The sequence below is a fragment of the Eurypyga helias genome, unplaced genomic scaffold (genome assembly GCF_000690775.1).
Source record: "Eurypyga helias isolate BGI_N326 unplaced genomic scaffold, ASM69077v1 scaffold5946, whole genome shotgun sequence".
Classification (NCBI taxonomy): domain Eukaryota; kingdom Metazoa; phylum Chordata; class Aves; order Eurypygiformes; family Eurypygidae; genus Eurypyga; species Eurypyga helias.
The window spans coordinates 217945-233806 of NW_010257138.1; the positions used below are offsets into that span (position 1 = coordinate 217945).

The following is a 15862-nucleotide window of genomic DNA, read 5'->3' on the forward strand; positions in this document are numbered from 1 at the left end:
GTCCTGTAGGAATCACAGCCTTCCTTTCTCAGCATCGTGGTGGGACACCACGCCTGCAGAGCCCCGCTGTGTGACAGCGAGAGCAGGGCTGGGGCAGCCACGCTCGGGGCAACCGTGCTGGGCGCAGGGTCAGCGCTGCTCACGCCGAGGAGCTGCACCGCACCTTTGCTCCTCAAGACAATGCAAGCTCTAGACGCAGTGACACCCCAAATGAGCTGAAGGAGGAAAGGACTGTCCACCCAAAGGAATAACTTCCTTTGTACCTTTCCTTCTAGCAGTTTTAATTCCCCTGTTTTTCCACCCCCTCTTCACCCCTCCCTGCAGATGAGGCTGACAACTACGAGTACTATGATGAGTACACGCAACCAGAGCAGGACCCCTTCCAACAGCAGCAGCCCTCGGAAGACCCTGACTGGTTTGAGGCATTTTTTGGCTACAGCGACACCACAAAAGGTACCTTTGAGGGGTAGGAAGGGGTAAAATCCCAACCCTGCGCTTGCAGCGTGAGAGTGGCAGGCCTCGGCTGCCAGCCTGCTCTCGAAATGCCTGCATCAAAGGGATGAGTTAGGAGGATTGTTTGCAGTGTTCTCCTTTGTATTTCTCTTGTAAGGAGCCTGTGTTTTATCTCTGGGTTTCACAGGATGGATTCTGATCATGCAGAACATTTCTGATTGCTACTACAAAAAAGCACAGGCTTATTTGTCTATAGGCACTGTAAGATGTAATTGTTGTTTTCATGGTATATATGTTCTGTATTTATGCTGAGAGCCAAATGTAGAGCAGGTTTGGGTTGTTTTTTTTTTTTTTCCTTTTTCCTAGTTGCAGAGTATTTCTCTTCTCGGTTCCCTCTTGCCAGACTTCTGGAGAGCAGGGAAGGATCTTTGAGATTGCTCAAGGAACACAAAAGGGGAGACAGGAAAGTTATCATCCCCTGGGTTGTCCTCTGGTACAAAGAAAGCAAAGCTGGTATGTGGCTGTCTCCAGCGCCAATTGCTCCTGGCAGACCGGGGTGGGGAGGCTGAGCATGGTATAAGAAGCAGCACCCAAGTGACGCTCAGCAGGTGCCTGCTCCTTTGCAGCAATAGCCACCCAGAAGTATTAGGCAGTATAATGGTGGCGGATGGCTTTTCCAGGGGAGATCTAGTGCCATGTTGCAGCCAGGGCAAGGCCAAATCCAGCTCCGTCCATGCTAAGTGCATGGAGGCGGATGCCTAGGGCTAGCTCTGGCTCTTAAGGCACCTGCTTCTGCCGCTGCCATAAAGGCAAATCTGAGCAAAAGAAGGAACTTGCCCTGTTTTAGTTCTATCACAGACATGGCCAAGGGAGCTCCAGCCCCAAATCCATGAGCTCTTACAGCTTGCAATAGGCTCTGTAGCAATTCACAGCTGCTCCTGATCTGATGAGCTGATGCATAAATGCAGCACCTGTTAACTTGGGATGCTGTGGCCAGGAAGGCAGCTCCTGCAGTCAGAAAAGGCAGGAAGAAAAAAAAGCAGGTGATGGGTGTGGAGAGGCTGAAAGAAACTAAAAGATCTCTACCCTCACCCCAGCAGACCCATGCTCTTCCAGCCCCTGCAAGAACAACGGTAGGTGTGAAAACAGTGGAAGCAGCTTCAGATGTCTCTGCCCTGAGCCATTTGCTGGGACTACGTGCGAGAAAGGTAATTGCTCTTTTTCTGACTTACACTCCTTGTTTTGGCAACTAGTGGTACTGTTACAGCTCTGTCAAGGGAAGCAAGTCCAGGGCTTTCTAAGCCCGCTGTTTGCTGTGGTGAGGGTGTTGACTGCCCACCGCAGTCATGTTGATAGGTCTCACTTTTTGTCCAGGCTGTCTAAAGTGGTATCCAGTAAAAGAGACATCAGGTTTGCAGAAAGTGCTCTTCTATCCCCTGCCAGGTGTGCAGTGGTGAGCTGCTCATCAGTCCTGCATTGTGTTTTTGCCACAGATACTGTGAACAAGAAAGGAAATCCCACATCCACGCCAGCCAGATAAAAGCCTCCCCAGGCTGTTGGGAGAAAGCATGTCTCCCCATGATCCCTGCGAGGGCATGGCTCTCACGCACGCACAGACACTGGTGAAGTGCTTTGTGTCTCTTTTCCACAGTGACAGACGTGTGTCTGGAGAAGAAGTGCCATGGGGGACACTGCCTGATTACATTAACCCCACCTTATTATCAGTGTCGCTGCATTCATCCCTATAAACCACCTGACTGCCACCGAGGTGAGCACAGCCCCGTCGGAAAAGGCTCCCACGGAGCAGGACGCTGGGTGAACTGCGGTGGGGACGGCACAGCGAGGTCACCTCGCTGCAGACGGGCAGCAGTGGGAGACGACATGCAGCCCACCACAGGGGGTGGTCCTGCCCTGGCCATCCAGCCTGAGTCTGCTGTGACTTCCCTCTCCGTGGGGCTGGTCAGTGATGGGTCGTGCTGGATTTACAGGGTGGTGGTTTGCCCACTGGTGAGACCCCCGGCAATAAGTGTTTTTCGCAGGTTCTTACAAACTTGAAGCCAACAGGCTCAGTGGGAGCTCTCACCAGTTTCCACTGGGCGAGCAAATGGCTGCATAGCAGAATGACCCGGCTGTTCTGTGTTTTCCGTGTTGACAGCATCTTCCCCGTGCAGACCAAACCCCTGCAAAAATGGAGGTGTCTGTATACGTCACAGAGTCAGATCAAAATTCACCTGCAAGTGCCCTGAACCTTTCAGAGGGAGATTCTGTGAGATCGGTACGTCACAACTCCAGGGGAGGGGGTAGGGGAGAAGCCTCCAGAGAGCCAAGGGCTGGCTTCACCCTGCAGTCAAAGGGTTTGATGCTGTCATCACAAGTATTGACTGCACCCAGGGCACCAGCCTCTTTGGAGAGAGTGTCAGAAGAGGCTGATTTCTTCAGCCACCACCAGCAAGGGGCTGAAAGCAGTTCCCATACTGATGTTTTCTAAGTGTCTTCAGCACGGTCCCACAGGAGAGGCACACGTTTCTCAGAGGTTGTATCTGTCCCATGGAGAAGGAACATTGAGCTTTCCTTAAACACTCGAAAGCTGGTGTTGTGAAGATTCATGTCCAATTGCCTGTGGCTCCCCAAGCTGGGGGGGGACACCCACTGACACACAGGTGGGTGACCAAGGGCAAGGGATCACCCCAGCCTGCATGGCAAGCCCTCTGCAGCACAACCCACGCACCTTTCTAGGGAGACGCATTTGTTTGTTTCAGGTTTAGAAGTTGATTGCTCTTCAGACTCCATGTACCTCTCCCTCAGGTTAGGGTCACACCACCACAACCTTCCTTTTGGCACATCCATTGCCCCAGCACGATAGCAGCGCTGTGCCCCCTTCTGTCTAATCCTGCCGATAACATTTCTTGCCCAGGGCACTGACGGAGAGATTCTGCTTTGGAGCTGCTGGGTCTTTACCGTGCAAAGAAGTTTCAGGTATTTGAAGCCAACCAAGCTTCAAGCTGGACAGATGTTGGGACATTACTCTTATTTGTGGCCTATGTAGGATAAGGGTTATCACTACGTGACCCAGTAGGTCCTTCTGATCCTCTGTAAAATGAATGGAAGGGAAGGCAGAGGAACTGCTTTGGGCAAGGAACCACACAAGTCATTCTCTTATCAGCATTGTCTTGCTACAGGACTGGATGACTGTTATGAAGAGCCCTCCTCTGAGTACAGGGGAAGAGTGAACCAAGCAGTGAATGGCAAGACCTGCCTCCACTGGAATTCCCACGTTCTCTTGCGCTACCCTATCAATGCTTTCATGGAGGACGCTGACGCTTACGGCATCGGTGAACATAACTTCTGCAGGTAACACTTTGAAGAAGCAACTGTGGGGGTCTATAGCAACCTGAACAGTGAGAACAAGCTGCTCATTAATCTGGCAAAATTATGGTGTTAAGGTCTCCTATCTTTCTAGCCACTGCCTGTCTATAAAATACCAGGATGTTAGAGATGCATTGTCTAAGTAACTGTACTGATGTGAGTCTTCTGGAAGCAGCCCTCGTTTCCCTGGATCGCTCAATTTTTCTTAGGGTTAAGATAGGTATGGGGATAGTAAAATGGCAGAAGCCCCACTCCCTTACCTCAGGCATCTTCTTTGTCACATCTTACGAAAGAGTCTCTTTGGAAATTTGGCTCTCATATGGGAGCATGAGGCTGCTTCCCTAAGCATCCTCAGCTTCTTCACTGGTTTTGTGGGGATTTCCCCATTCCCGTTGGCTGATGCTCTCAACTATTCCCTTCAGGAATCCCGATGAGGATGAAAAACCCTGGTGCTACATCAGAAAAAATGACAAAGTGGAATGGGACTTCTGTGACATTTCACCCTGCTCAGAAACAGGTAAAGAACTAAAAGTGAGCTGTTTGGCAGCGTGTAGGTGGTCCAGAGCAGGTGATCCCGTTACTCAACTTCTCCAGCCTGATACTACCTCTGCGTTACACATCTGCTGTCTCTTCCAACGCAGCTGAAAAGACCCCGTGGCCAACAGACAGCCCAGCAGACCCACCTGGATCAAATGAAATATTTAAAACTTGTGGACAACCAGAAATTCAGAGGTCACTCAAGAGGATCTACGGCGGAGCTAAGACCACAGCTGGCAAACATCCCTGGATGGCATCTCTGCAGAGAAAGACTCCAAAAAGGAGCAGACATTTCTGTGGTGGAGTGCTAATTAAAGCATGCTGGGTTCTTACTGCCGGGCACTGCATTGAGTAGGTGCATGTCCCATGCCTAGGGTACATGAACATTTAAAAATCACAGTGGTTATTAAAGACAGTTTGGAATCCGAATTATTTCCAATCTAAATGATGGATGGAAATCAAATCGAATGGAAAGCATACATGTGAAAAAATGAACACATACATGAAAAAAATATATGGTTGAATTTAGTGCTTGCTGGAATAACAAATTAAACTTAGCCCCCAGTCACCTAAAATGAGCTAAAATAGTTGTGTTAGAGGAAAATAGGAAGAATGTAACAAAGTTTTGCAGTGTATGAAAGAAGGATTCCTTGAAAAACTCAAGGTATATTGGGATACCATAAGCAACATCATATATTGCATCATAATTAATATCTCTAGAACAGCCAAAATAAGCTTTTTGCTTTCAATTGTTTATATGCCAGACAGCTTAGACCATGACATTTCCTTCAGTGTTTCCGTTGAACAGGTTGGAAACCACAATCCTTGGAAATGCATAAATTATGCAGTGGAGATCAATCCATCAATCCAGCAGATGATTTTAAGTATGCCCAGACAATGGCCAGCAACTGTACTCCCATGGCACGATGAGTTACCACTCATCACAGACACTTGGAAATTAATAAATTATGCAGTGGAGACCAATCCAGCACAGATGATTTTAAGCATGCCCAGACAATGGCCAGCAACTGTACTCCCATGGCACGATGAGTTACCACTCATCACAGACACAGTAACGGACTGTGCGCATGCTACTACTCTGCCAAAAACGCAAAGAAAAGAGTATTCGTGCAGTTTAAATCATTTTTCTTCATGACTGCAACAAGTTAGGAGCACATGTATTGTCCAGTACCACCACTTCCCTGACTAAGCCCTCCTATAACAGTCTCAGGAAATCTTTTGGCCAGGCTCTACAGGAGGAAGCAGTATCTTGACTTCCAGATACTGGAAAATACATTTTTTCACCACTATTGATAGGCAATGTCTGCATGTAACTGACTTTTCTTTTTTTCTTCAGCCAGCCAGCAGAAAATCTCCAAGTAGCCCTTGGAAAGCAAGACCTCAAGAAAAGCGAGCATCAAGAGCAAATATTTGATGTGGAGAAGATCATTGTGCATTACAAATACAGAGAGAGGAATGGTGTGCCATACAATGATATTGGTAAACCCCTTTTCTTGAATATTCACGTGGCTCATCTCCCACCTCAGTTGTTTGAAGCGCCTCTCTCCGGCTAAAGTCAGTGTAAAATTCATTCCTATTGAGAATGGATCCTGGAAATGATTAGGCCAAATTGTGGTTTAGACCTGTTTGACTCTTTGGGATATGAATTGTGATGTGCAGTCAGAAATCACTGGGGGTGGTGGAGCAAAAAATCAGGGAGAGGTCCAGTTTGTAGTGGAAATAGCACATCACGTACATGCAGCTTTGCGGCGGGTTGGGTCACAGACCAGTGATGATGGCTAGGGATTAAAATCAGCTACAAATCCTTTTTGCTGTTGTTTATTTTCTCTCCAGCATTACTTAAATTGAAGCCAGTTGACGGTCGCTGTGCAGTGGAAACAAAGTATGTGAAAACGGCGTGCCTGCCGAACTTCCTCCTTCCTGTAGGGACTGACTGCTTCATTTCTGGTTGGGGCACGACGGAGAGAGGTACCTGCGGGCTAGATAGGCTTTGGTGGGTACTTCCGAGGCAAGGTGGGCTGGTATTTCAGTAGCAACTACCTGACCCAAATCTGGAGCTAGGCAGTTAGTGAAACCAAGACATGGAATTCAAAACCAAGGACGGCTAAAGCCTGCCATGGAAATTACTCATTAGCAGAAGTCTCCAACTGCTAGACCAACCAAACCTTTCAGAGTGCTGAAAAAAATCCCTGTAATGGGTTGGTGTTTTTTTTTTTTTTTGCTTGCCATCCAACACACCATGTCATGGTTTCATCTGAAGCCAGCAACAGAAGCAAGGAAGTATCAAGAGAGAGGCTATTGTATAGTTTGAGTGTTTCAAGACAGGACCAAGAAAGATGGGAACTTTCACATGGTTTTCCAGCCCATTGGGTCAGATAAAGCTTTTCAGAAGCAGCATCTGGATCTTCAGATGCGCTGAAAAATATATTTCAAAAAAAAAGAAATCCAAAGCTTTTCAAGTTCAACCAGCTCTATCCAAAACCTTTCTTGCCCGCCGTAAATCCTAAGGGGAGAAATTACTATGCTTAAAAAAAAAGATAATGGCAATTTTCTGAAAAATGCATTTTCTCATGTTCTGATTGATGTGTTGCTGTAAAGCAGCAGAAGGAAAATGTGTCACTGAGGCTGCAGTAGGTGTCCTAGTGCTTTGTGACTGATACAGCCTGATACGGTACATAGGACCAAATTCTCCCTTCTGATGTAACTCCCATTGAAGTCCACAAGAGACAAGCGCGCTCATTTGATCAGAATGCACCAACAGAATTTAATGGACATTTTTTAAAAGTTCCAAATAAAAAGTCTCTCTTAAAAAGGGTACGGGGAAATTTTTTTTTCCCGCCAACAAAGAGTATCGAGTTATCCTGTACGTGTTCAAACTAGATGGCTCCTTCTCTTTGAGCAGAGCTATTATTAGCATTTCAGGAAATCACTACAGAAATGGAATATTTCCTGAAACTCAAGCAGAACCAAACTTATAAACCACCTTTAATTATCTACAGATGTAGTGCTTTGAAATTCTGGCTATTGCCTTTAGATGTCAAGTTATGTCTTTAGATTCACTATAATTAATCATTGCCCTTAAATATTGTATGATTTTCAGTTTTCATCTGTTTCATTAGCCTGCGTGTTAAAACATCTAATGGCAGCAGTCTGAGAAGTGCTGAGTGGCCCTAAGTCCCACTGGGACCCGTGGGAGCTGCAGACAACCAGCACCTTTGAAAAGCAGGATTACACAGGCAGAGCTGATCGGAGCCAAATTCTGAATACCTGACTTTGCTTTTATTCAGGCAACAATTTGGTGTCGTGAGTGAAGCTTCCAGGCTCCAACTCTAACCCTTGACATTTCAGACAGATGCTTCTTTTCTTCCCAGGCTAGCCCATGCATCCCCCCTGCTCTTCCCCTTTCCCATCCAAATGGCAAGCAAGCTCCTATTTTGAACAAAGACAACATGTTACAGGATTGGGAGGAAGGTGACTCCATTTTTTTGGTGCACATTCCGTAGATGACATATCCCATCAGCTGTTAGATGCCAACGTCAAGCTGATTTCGCAGAGGAAATGCAATGCACCCAGAGCACATGACAACGTACTGGATGAAAGCATGTTTTGTGCAGGAAACCTTCAGAGACCCGGAGCTGATTCTTGTCAGGTCTGTTGCTTTTTCTGTATTTGAACATTAATTTTTTGTGTAAATAGTCAGAGGCTGTGCAGAGTAGTATCTTTGGCAGGGTGCTGCCTATGTATGTTTCTCCCATCAGTCTTTTTCCACAGCCATCGTCTTCAGGGCAGTTTGAGATGTATAACCCTAGAGCGAATGTTCTCCCTGTCAGCCACAGGCAGATCTGTGGAGGCCAGAGACCAGCAGGGCAAGTTTGGCTTCTGAGGCAGTTTGACACAATAACCTCTGCCACGAGCACTAATTCTAATCTGATTTTCACTATCCAAGCTAAAACTGGTGGGGAAAGCCAGGATTGGTATTTCTTTTCATTACAGCTAGGGCAAATGCGAAGCAAGCTCCTATTTAGGTGGTCGTAAGAAAGGGAAGAGATTGAACAACACTTCCTGAGCTGCAAACTGCCACGGCAAACGTACTTTGCAATACAAATCACTAATACAACAAAAAAACTTGACCAGCTCAGAATAAAGTTATTTTGAGGGGTGTGGGAGAGATGAAGTGTTCCTATTTACACCCAGGATCACGTCTTTTATCTTTCTGAGCGCAGGCTCTGAATGCCTGGTACTTCCATGTCTGGGAAATTTCATGTGACCTTGTCAGATATACGTGTCAGACTTGAACAAACAAACTTATATCCATGAAGTTTGGTTTCGTTTGACCTGGTTCCAGAGCTGCAAGCCTACCCAGGAACTGAGCTGCATCTGATGGTACATCCACTAGGGAAAAAACCCCGTCATTACAGCTTCCAAGTCTTCTGATGGGAGAGAAGCATTCCTATTTTGGTTAACGCTTTTCTTCATGTTTTGAACATGTGTGCTTTTTCTCCCCAGGGAGACTCCGGAGGCCCGCTGACTTGTGTGGAAAACGGCTCCTACTACATATACGGCCTCGTGAGCTGGGGGGATGGGTGCGGGTTAAAAAACAAGCCAGGAGTTTATACCCAGGTGACAACGTTTCTCAGTTGGATTAAATCCAAAATTCGGTCTGAGTCAAGGTCACTTAATTAGGAGACAGCTTTGGAATGACAAATGGTAAGCTTGAGATATTTACTTATTTTTATCTTTTCCCCAAATGCCTCCTCTATGACCAAAAACATTATCAATATTTCCTCCTGGCCTACAAAGCGCATCCTTCATCACCATCTTGAAAGCCTTAGTGCGTTTGCTAGAATGTCAGCGACAGATTTCTTGTTGGGGGCTGTGAAGTTAAGTCCACATTCTATAGGCAAAGTGGATCAGAAAGTAAAGCAACTCCAGTCCTTTCCCAAATCAATCAGGGCTGCAGTTGCCATTGTTTCCAGTCTGCTTTTCAGGCCCTGAAAGTTCTGCAGGCTCAGCTGCTGCCACCCCCTCGCCCTTCCCCTCCTGCCCCTGGCCAAGGTATGCTTTTCTGCACTCATCGGACCCTGACACCTCAAGGCTGTTGCTGTGTGCTCCTAAAGCCTGTGCTGTTCCTCCCATACGTAAAACTCCACACGTGCCTATGTTTGCAGGAGTACAGTCATTGGAATTATCTGAGGAGGGAGGATCATGCAGGAGAATTATTTTTTATAGCACTTCTGTAGGGCAAATAACTACGAATTCCACCAGTGATGCACTCCAGATTGAAAAAGAAAAAATCACTATTAGAATCATCCTTTTTATACCTGATTAGAGGATAATTAGTTATTATGTTCCAGATCTACAATGGTACATATGGTCTTAACTTCAGTTCATACCAGTGAGATGTAGGGGGTATTAAATACCATTAAAAAAGGGTCTAAAGCTATGAGGTAATTTTTGAGTTTTCATGAATTTCCCAAGTTGAATTGTACATTTTTTTTTTTTCCCCAATGATTCTAACCCTATACAGAAATTTGAAAACCAGGGGATTATTATTAAGAGGATATAAAGAATAGACATATTTGTGAGGAGTCGGTTAGTTAAAACCGTAATGTCTTTTCATCTGAACTGCAGGATTTCAACCTTCTCTAAGCAGCTACCAAATCTATCAAGAGCTACCCTTGTTGCTGCCATTTCTAACAAACTAGTTCTAATTTTTTTTTTTTTTTTGCCTTGGAAGATTTGAAAAAGACTGAAGAACGAATTGTGGTCTGAATAGATCCTGTTAATCAAGAACCGATTTCCTGATGTCTGCCAAGAAGCGTGCTCTTGGCTAATCAGTGATAACTTTGCTTCCACTGGCCTTTGTCTTGTTCATCTGTGAAAGCACCTGAAGCACACTTTTGCGTTCTTTTAGGTCAATGGTGCCAATAATCCAGGAACATAAAAATCTCCAAAGATGAAATCTCCAAGTATGGAATCAGATTCATCTGATTTATTCATTACAAATTATTATATATTCTACCAATCAGGTTAATTCATCTGTAGTACGAAGCTGAGCCTGCCAGTCACCTAGTACTAATTACATTTACAGCTTTAAATAAATATCAAATTCTGCAATACATATAGTGATAAAATATCCACACAAAAAACAGAAAGATGTTATAAATTGCAATGTTTAGGTTTCTTTTTAAAACAAAAAAATTCTCAGACGCTATCTATTGTGCTTCTCCGAAAACTGGAAAAGCTGCAGGATGTGTGTTATATCGAGTTTGTGTTTACTTCTGATACAGCTGCATTTTCCTTTGTTTAGGTTGCTTTTTAAAACAAATTCTCAGACGCTATCTGTTGTGCTTCTCCGAAAACTGGAAAAGCTGCAGGATGTGTGTTATATCGAGTTTGTGTTTACTTCTGATACAGCTGCATTTTCCTTTTCTTGACTTGCAGAATTTCTGAAGCATCAGGGTTGACTGTGACCTGCTGAGATCCATCCGTATCCAATTGGTCCTGTTAAATCAAACCCAACTAAATTGTGAGGACAGCCAGGGGACAGGAGAAGGTTTTAACAATTATTCTGTAAAAGTATTTGTACATTAAAAATTACCTCAACTGGAAAACAAATGAGTGAAATCTGAACCACTGCTCTGCACTGAGCAAATCTCCACCATGGAAAAGTGAGAAAAATGGAACATTCATCTAAGTTAGATACTGCACATATCAAAGGACTGAATGTGCTCAAGTACTCATTTCTAATGTGAGCCCCAAATAAAGAGCAAACCAGCAAACACCTGAGTTCCAGGTGGATTGCACACCTGTAGATCCCCCCGGGACCATCAGATCTTTATCATACGTAGGACTGAAGAAGATATTGCCTGCAGTCCCTGCTGCCTGCATTCCTTGACCACAGTTATGATTTATTTCCTGAGTAACTCTTCAGATGGGAATGTAAATGATGGATATGTCCTGTTTCTCTTGGTCTGGCTTATTGTTTGACTTGTTGCCAAAGTTAAATGAAACAAGTATTTGAAGTGCAGAACTTCTCTTTTGTTGTAACTTAATGCTCCCTGACTGTAGGGGCTACAGCGTCCCTGTATGGACTTTTGCTCTCTTGTGCTGCAACATTGCAGACTGGGAGTCATCCCTGCGGGGGTAGGGAGAAGGAAAACCTGGAAGATCTCAGCTTGTAATTTCTTGCGTCTTGGGCTGGAAAGAGATGGAGGAGGCTGGAGGATTCTTCCCCTTTGCAAAAAGCCTCCCACAGCACACATATGTCATTACGAGACTACACGGAGCCTGTCAATACAGTTGCCAGTGGAGATTACATGGCAACACGGATGTGCCTTGCTGCAACTGAGAAGAGAGAGGGGGAGCTGTGCGGGGAGTCCTTTCCACCTCTACTTCTGCTTTCCGCAGAGGTACCAGGACACGTGGAGATCTGACAACACCCACAAGTTTAGGGAAACACATCCCACAGTGTAAGTACATCCTATCCTGTGGCACTTCCTAGTCCCTACAGGAATTCCTCGGGTGAACTCTCGAGAGGTTCCTTCAAATTAAGGTGTACACAAAGCTTCCCGAAGGAAGCGTATATATTCTGTTCAAATAATGGGGAGAACTGTAGACTCCAGGGAGCACTCAAAAGCATTAAACCAGATGCGTGCCTGTCTGCCTTCTACAGAGCAGAGCTGCTGGGATTTGTGAGAACTGTTTACCCTACTTACAACTCGAGGTCCGTACTGAGCAGAAGCACCCTGCAGTCCCATTTCTCGGATGTATGCCAACTCAGCAGCTCTCCTTGCCATTTCAACTTTGTGAGAACCTGGGGGAGTCCAGCCAAGGCCCCTGAGCCAGTTCAAGTCAGACTTGTATTTTACCTGAGCAAATGAAACATACATCAATGTGTATTATTTGGTTTGGCTCTAATCAAACCACATGCCATGGGTATTCAAGAAAGCATATAAAAAGCAATGGAGTCAATAATAAACACATTACTCATTTTCAGCAAACAGACTAGTTCTTTCAAGAATGTGATTCTGTTGATAGGTAAGGTCTGCAAAGCACGTTGTCACAGGTAGCGCTTACCACTTGGAAGGCCAGTGTCACTCAGATATACTCACATCACTCTGCAGCTTGTAGGCCTGCTTTGCGTGCTTCACATTTAGCTGCTCAGGATCACAGGTGTACTGGTGCAAAGGCTGCCTGTAGTTAACGCTGCTTGCAAGCTGCTGGCTTCTCTTAGCATGGAGGAATCCTGGCTGGTTGAGGTGACTGTGGAACTGTGCCCTGTTTTGGGCATATCCACTCCTGTATTGGTTGTCACTTTGGAGTTTCCCCACTCTGAGGACATGCCTGATATTGGGATCATCATTTGCACTGAGGAATCCAATCTGCTGGCCTCTATCTCTCAGGAAGGCTTCTCTGTATTTGTACTGCAGGAAGTGCAGAGGAAAATCTCACTTTCACATTCAGATTATCTTCAAATTCTGTTATGAAATAACTTACCCTCCCCTAGCTATCAATTATACTTCCTGTATTGCACAAAGTCCAAGGGTTTGTTCGATATCAAATTACATCTCCTAATCTAACAAGACTCTCTGGTTTCACTGGGTCACCAATTTTTCAAACCAGAACAAGGTTCACTTACGTCAGAATTCCCCCATTTTTACAGGATGGGGGTGACATGGGAAGAGGGTTGGGAATTGTTTGAAACAGAACAATTCTTACATCACTAGCAATCTCTCTTGAAGCCTTCGCTGTCTGGAATGGGATGGCGTCAATTCTAAAATCATAGCCAGATGCCCTTGTCTGTTCCCAAGATGTTTTATACAATTTCTGTGTTGAAAAGAAAAGAAAAAAACCAGTCATTTCCCCCTGCAGTTTCTTAAATGCAGTCCCATAACTGCAATAATAAATGTTTTATCCTACTGAGTATATTTGTATCAAGAGTCATCAGTACCATCTCCAAGGTTTTGATCCAGTTCTATGACACTTCAACTTCTTTTCTATTCCCCATAATGATAAAATGCCTCATCTGAAAAGTGCCACCAGGGTTTCCTTTTGTACTTGAATGTGGTTGGTTTTGATGTGATTTAATTTCTATTAGAAACCGGGATGCATCAGTCACATCAATATTGCATTGATATTGCCCTTATTCTCTCTTTTGATGCATCCACTTGCAGTGTCTTGGGTTTCGTGGCATCATAATTTCAATACCAGTTATTTCAAGCTTTTCGACTGATTCCTGTCTCTATCCCCAGCCACATGTGGATTCATTAACTCATATGGAATAACAGCCAGCTCTAACATATTTAATGTGACTTTGAGGATGTGAAATACATTTACATCCTGAAAAGAAATTGCTCTAGATTTGGGTTCTTCTTCCATTAGTAGCTTTCCTAAAACAGCTTCCCGTCTCCAGGTCCTGCTATACAGCCATGGGATCTTAGCTGACAATTTCGGCTGTCCCATTCTGATTCTATTAATTTGGTTTCTGTAAGACTTTGATTCAACCTTTCTGGGGTTTGTGACCATATGAAAAGAAACATAAAATCCACCTCACATTTCAAAAGGTATTCTTCTGCTTCACTGGTGAATTTAGGGCTAGGTGGTGCTTAATTTTAAGGTAAACTGGGATGCCAGAAATCCTGCAAGACAGCCTGGGTAGAAGCAATGTGGGCATTATTGTGCACCCTGCTAACAGGTCTGGGTGTAATCTTTCATTTGTGTGCCATCACCCCTTTGCCTTTTTACCTTTTACTCCATCACTTCAAAGGACATAAACCTTATTTGTTTCATTCACCTACAGAGCACCTATCACCGAACAAAGGAACTACAAGCTTTTTATAAACTAAGGTCACTCTGACCCTGCAGTTAGGGACAATAGCTGTTTAATCAGGGAACAGTAGATTAGGAATAGACCGAGTGCCTCTGTCTGGGATAATGTGGAAACAAAATCCATTTAAACCAATTCCACTCACCGACTCAGTTGCATCCAGGTTAATGACAACTGTGCCTAAGGGATCAGTTCAACACAGTGTTGCAGCTTCATGAAGATAGACTATATAGTCAAGGAAAAAGGATTCTCCCTCCTACCCTACCCATATTTGTAACTACCCATACGTATACTGTGGAACCAAAACCCTGAGTAACAGCTGCCTGCCCTAGAAGCAGAACCAATTCTCACAAGACAAATCAACAGACTTTTCCTGATCCCTCCAGCCCAAACCTGGCAACATGTTGGCTGTTCACAGCCTCTGGCTTTTTCAGGTTTGGTCAGGCTCAGAGAACCTGGCTTCTACATGCTTTTCATTCCCAAGCAAGTTTGTTTTCCTTGATGACAGTTACCAAGTCAACCCCCCAGAGTAAAAGTCTTACTTACATCACTGATGTAAAGTGCATTCTGGCGGGCTCGGATAAAATCTGGATGATCAGGAGGCAGGGTGTACCTGTGCCTGGCTTCGGAGTCTCCAGCCTTGTACAGTCTCTGTGGAGTCAAAAGTCATTGACTGCAACTGATACTGGAAGCAACATTGAGACAATTTTTTCTGCATTATAGTACAACAAAAGTTAAATCACTGAGAGTAAAATGAAACCTACGTCACTGCACTGGAGGTAGCTGGTTTTAGCATGAATCAAATCTGGAGAGTCAACCACAGCAGTGAACTTCAAACTTTCTGGTTTTTGACGGTACTTCACCTGAGTGGGGCAGGAGGCAACAAAAACAAACAAAGGAAAAAAAAACAAAGGATGTTTCTGTTAGTGATAAGTCACAATTCCAATTGTGTGATAACTAGGAGTAAACATAAAAGCCACCTTCCTGAAGCCACAGTATTAGAAACATACTGTTCTGCTTAAGTCTCAGTTGCTCTTTCAGCTAAGGAATGGGGATGCCACTGTATTATTGCTGTGGTGCCCAGACACCAAACTTCTTTGTGCGTGTGCCAGAAGGACTTCCCACTGTAAAGTCACATGCAAAAAGCTTTCAAACACTACACTCTACACTTCTGACAGCTCATAATTTTTCTCCATTAATGCATGAGCAGGCAAATGCCCCTTCAGTGTGGTTGTCAATGCTGTATCTTTCTATATCACTTCCTTAACCACCTGCTTAGAATTTCATAATGGAGTTTACTGCATTTATTTGTTGCTACATGTTTTGTTTATATTCTTGCGTTTCATTCGGCATGGAAAATATTCAGCAGGTGTCAGACAGTGGACTTGCATCTCCCATACTGCTTCTTGGTAACTTACACCTTGTATAAACAGGCTCCCACATCAAAAGGAAATGATAAGCTACATTCGTAAGTGTCATGTAACGAGGAGCCTTGATGGTAAACAATTCCTACAGACATGCTATCCCATGAAAGATTTATCAGTTACCTCACTGATGAGCTCTCCAGCCTTCTTTACGCTTTCTATCTGCGGAGATCTCAGAGCCATCCAACCAACGCCTTTCATGAAGTTCAGGTCTGATTTATAGCGATGCTGT

General features: G+C 44.6%; 2 protein-coding genes across 2 annotated transcripts in view; one reads left to right on the forward strand and one right to left on the reverse strand.

Annotated features, from left to right (window-relative positions):
* The window catches only part of HABP2 (hyaluronan binding protein 2), a 17694-nt gene extending 8634 nt beyond the window's left edge, over window positions 1-9060 (forward strand). Inside the window, exons 4-14 of the mRNA XM_010153893.1 lie at window positions 325-453; window positions 1551-1661; window positions 2105-2221; window positions 2609-2728; window positions 3633-3804; window positions 4242-4336; window positions 4461-4707; window positions 5714-5856; window positions 6211-6345; window positions 7881-8026; window positions 8884-9060. Coding sequence (XP_010152195.1) covers window positions 325-453; window positions 1551-1661; window positions 2105-2221; window positions 2609-2728; window positions 3633-3804; window positions 4242-4336; window positions 4461-4707; window positions 5714-5856; window positions 6211-6345; window positions 7881-8026; window positions 8884-9060 — 1592 coding nt within the window. The remainder of the gene's footprint in view (window positions 1-324; window positions 454-1550; window positions 1662-2104; window positions 2222-2608; window positions 2729-3632; window positions 3805-4241; window positions 4337-4460; window positions 4708-5713; window positions 5857-6210; window positions 6346-7880; window positions 8027-8883) is intronic.
* Window positions 9061-10742: 1682 nt separating this feature from the next.
* NRAP (nebulin-related anchoring protein) overlaps window positions 10743-15862 on the reverse strand; it is a 51714-nt gene continuing 46594 nt past the window's right edge. Inside the window, exons 36-42 of the mRNA XM_010153892.1 lie at window positions 15754-15858; window positions 14971-15069; window positions 14753-14857; window positions 13099-13206; window positions 12492-12803; window positions 12096-12248; window positions 10743-10881 (exon numbers count right to left, since the gene is read on the reverse strand). Of these exons, the coding sequence (XP_010152194.1) occupies window positions 10780-10881; window positions 12096-12248; window positions 12492-12803; window positions 13099-13206; window positions 14753-14857; window positions 14971-15069; window positions 15754-15858 (984 nt within the window). The 3' untranslated portion in view covers window positions 10743-10779. The remainder of the gene's footprint in view (window positions 10882-12095; window positions 12249-12491; window positions 12804-13098; window positions 13207-14752; window positions 14858-14970; window positions 15070-15753; window positions 15859-15862) is intronic.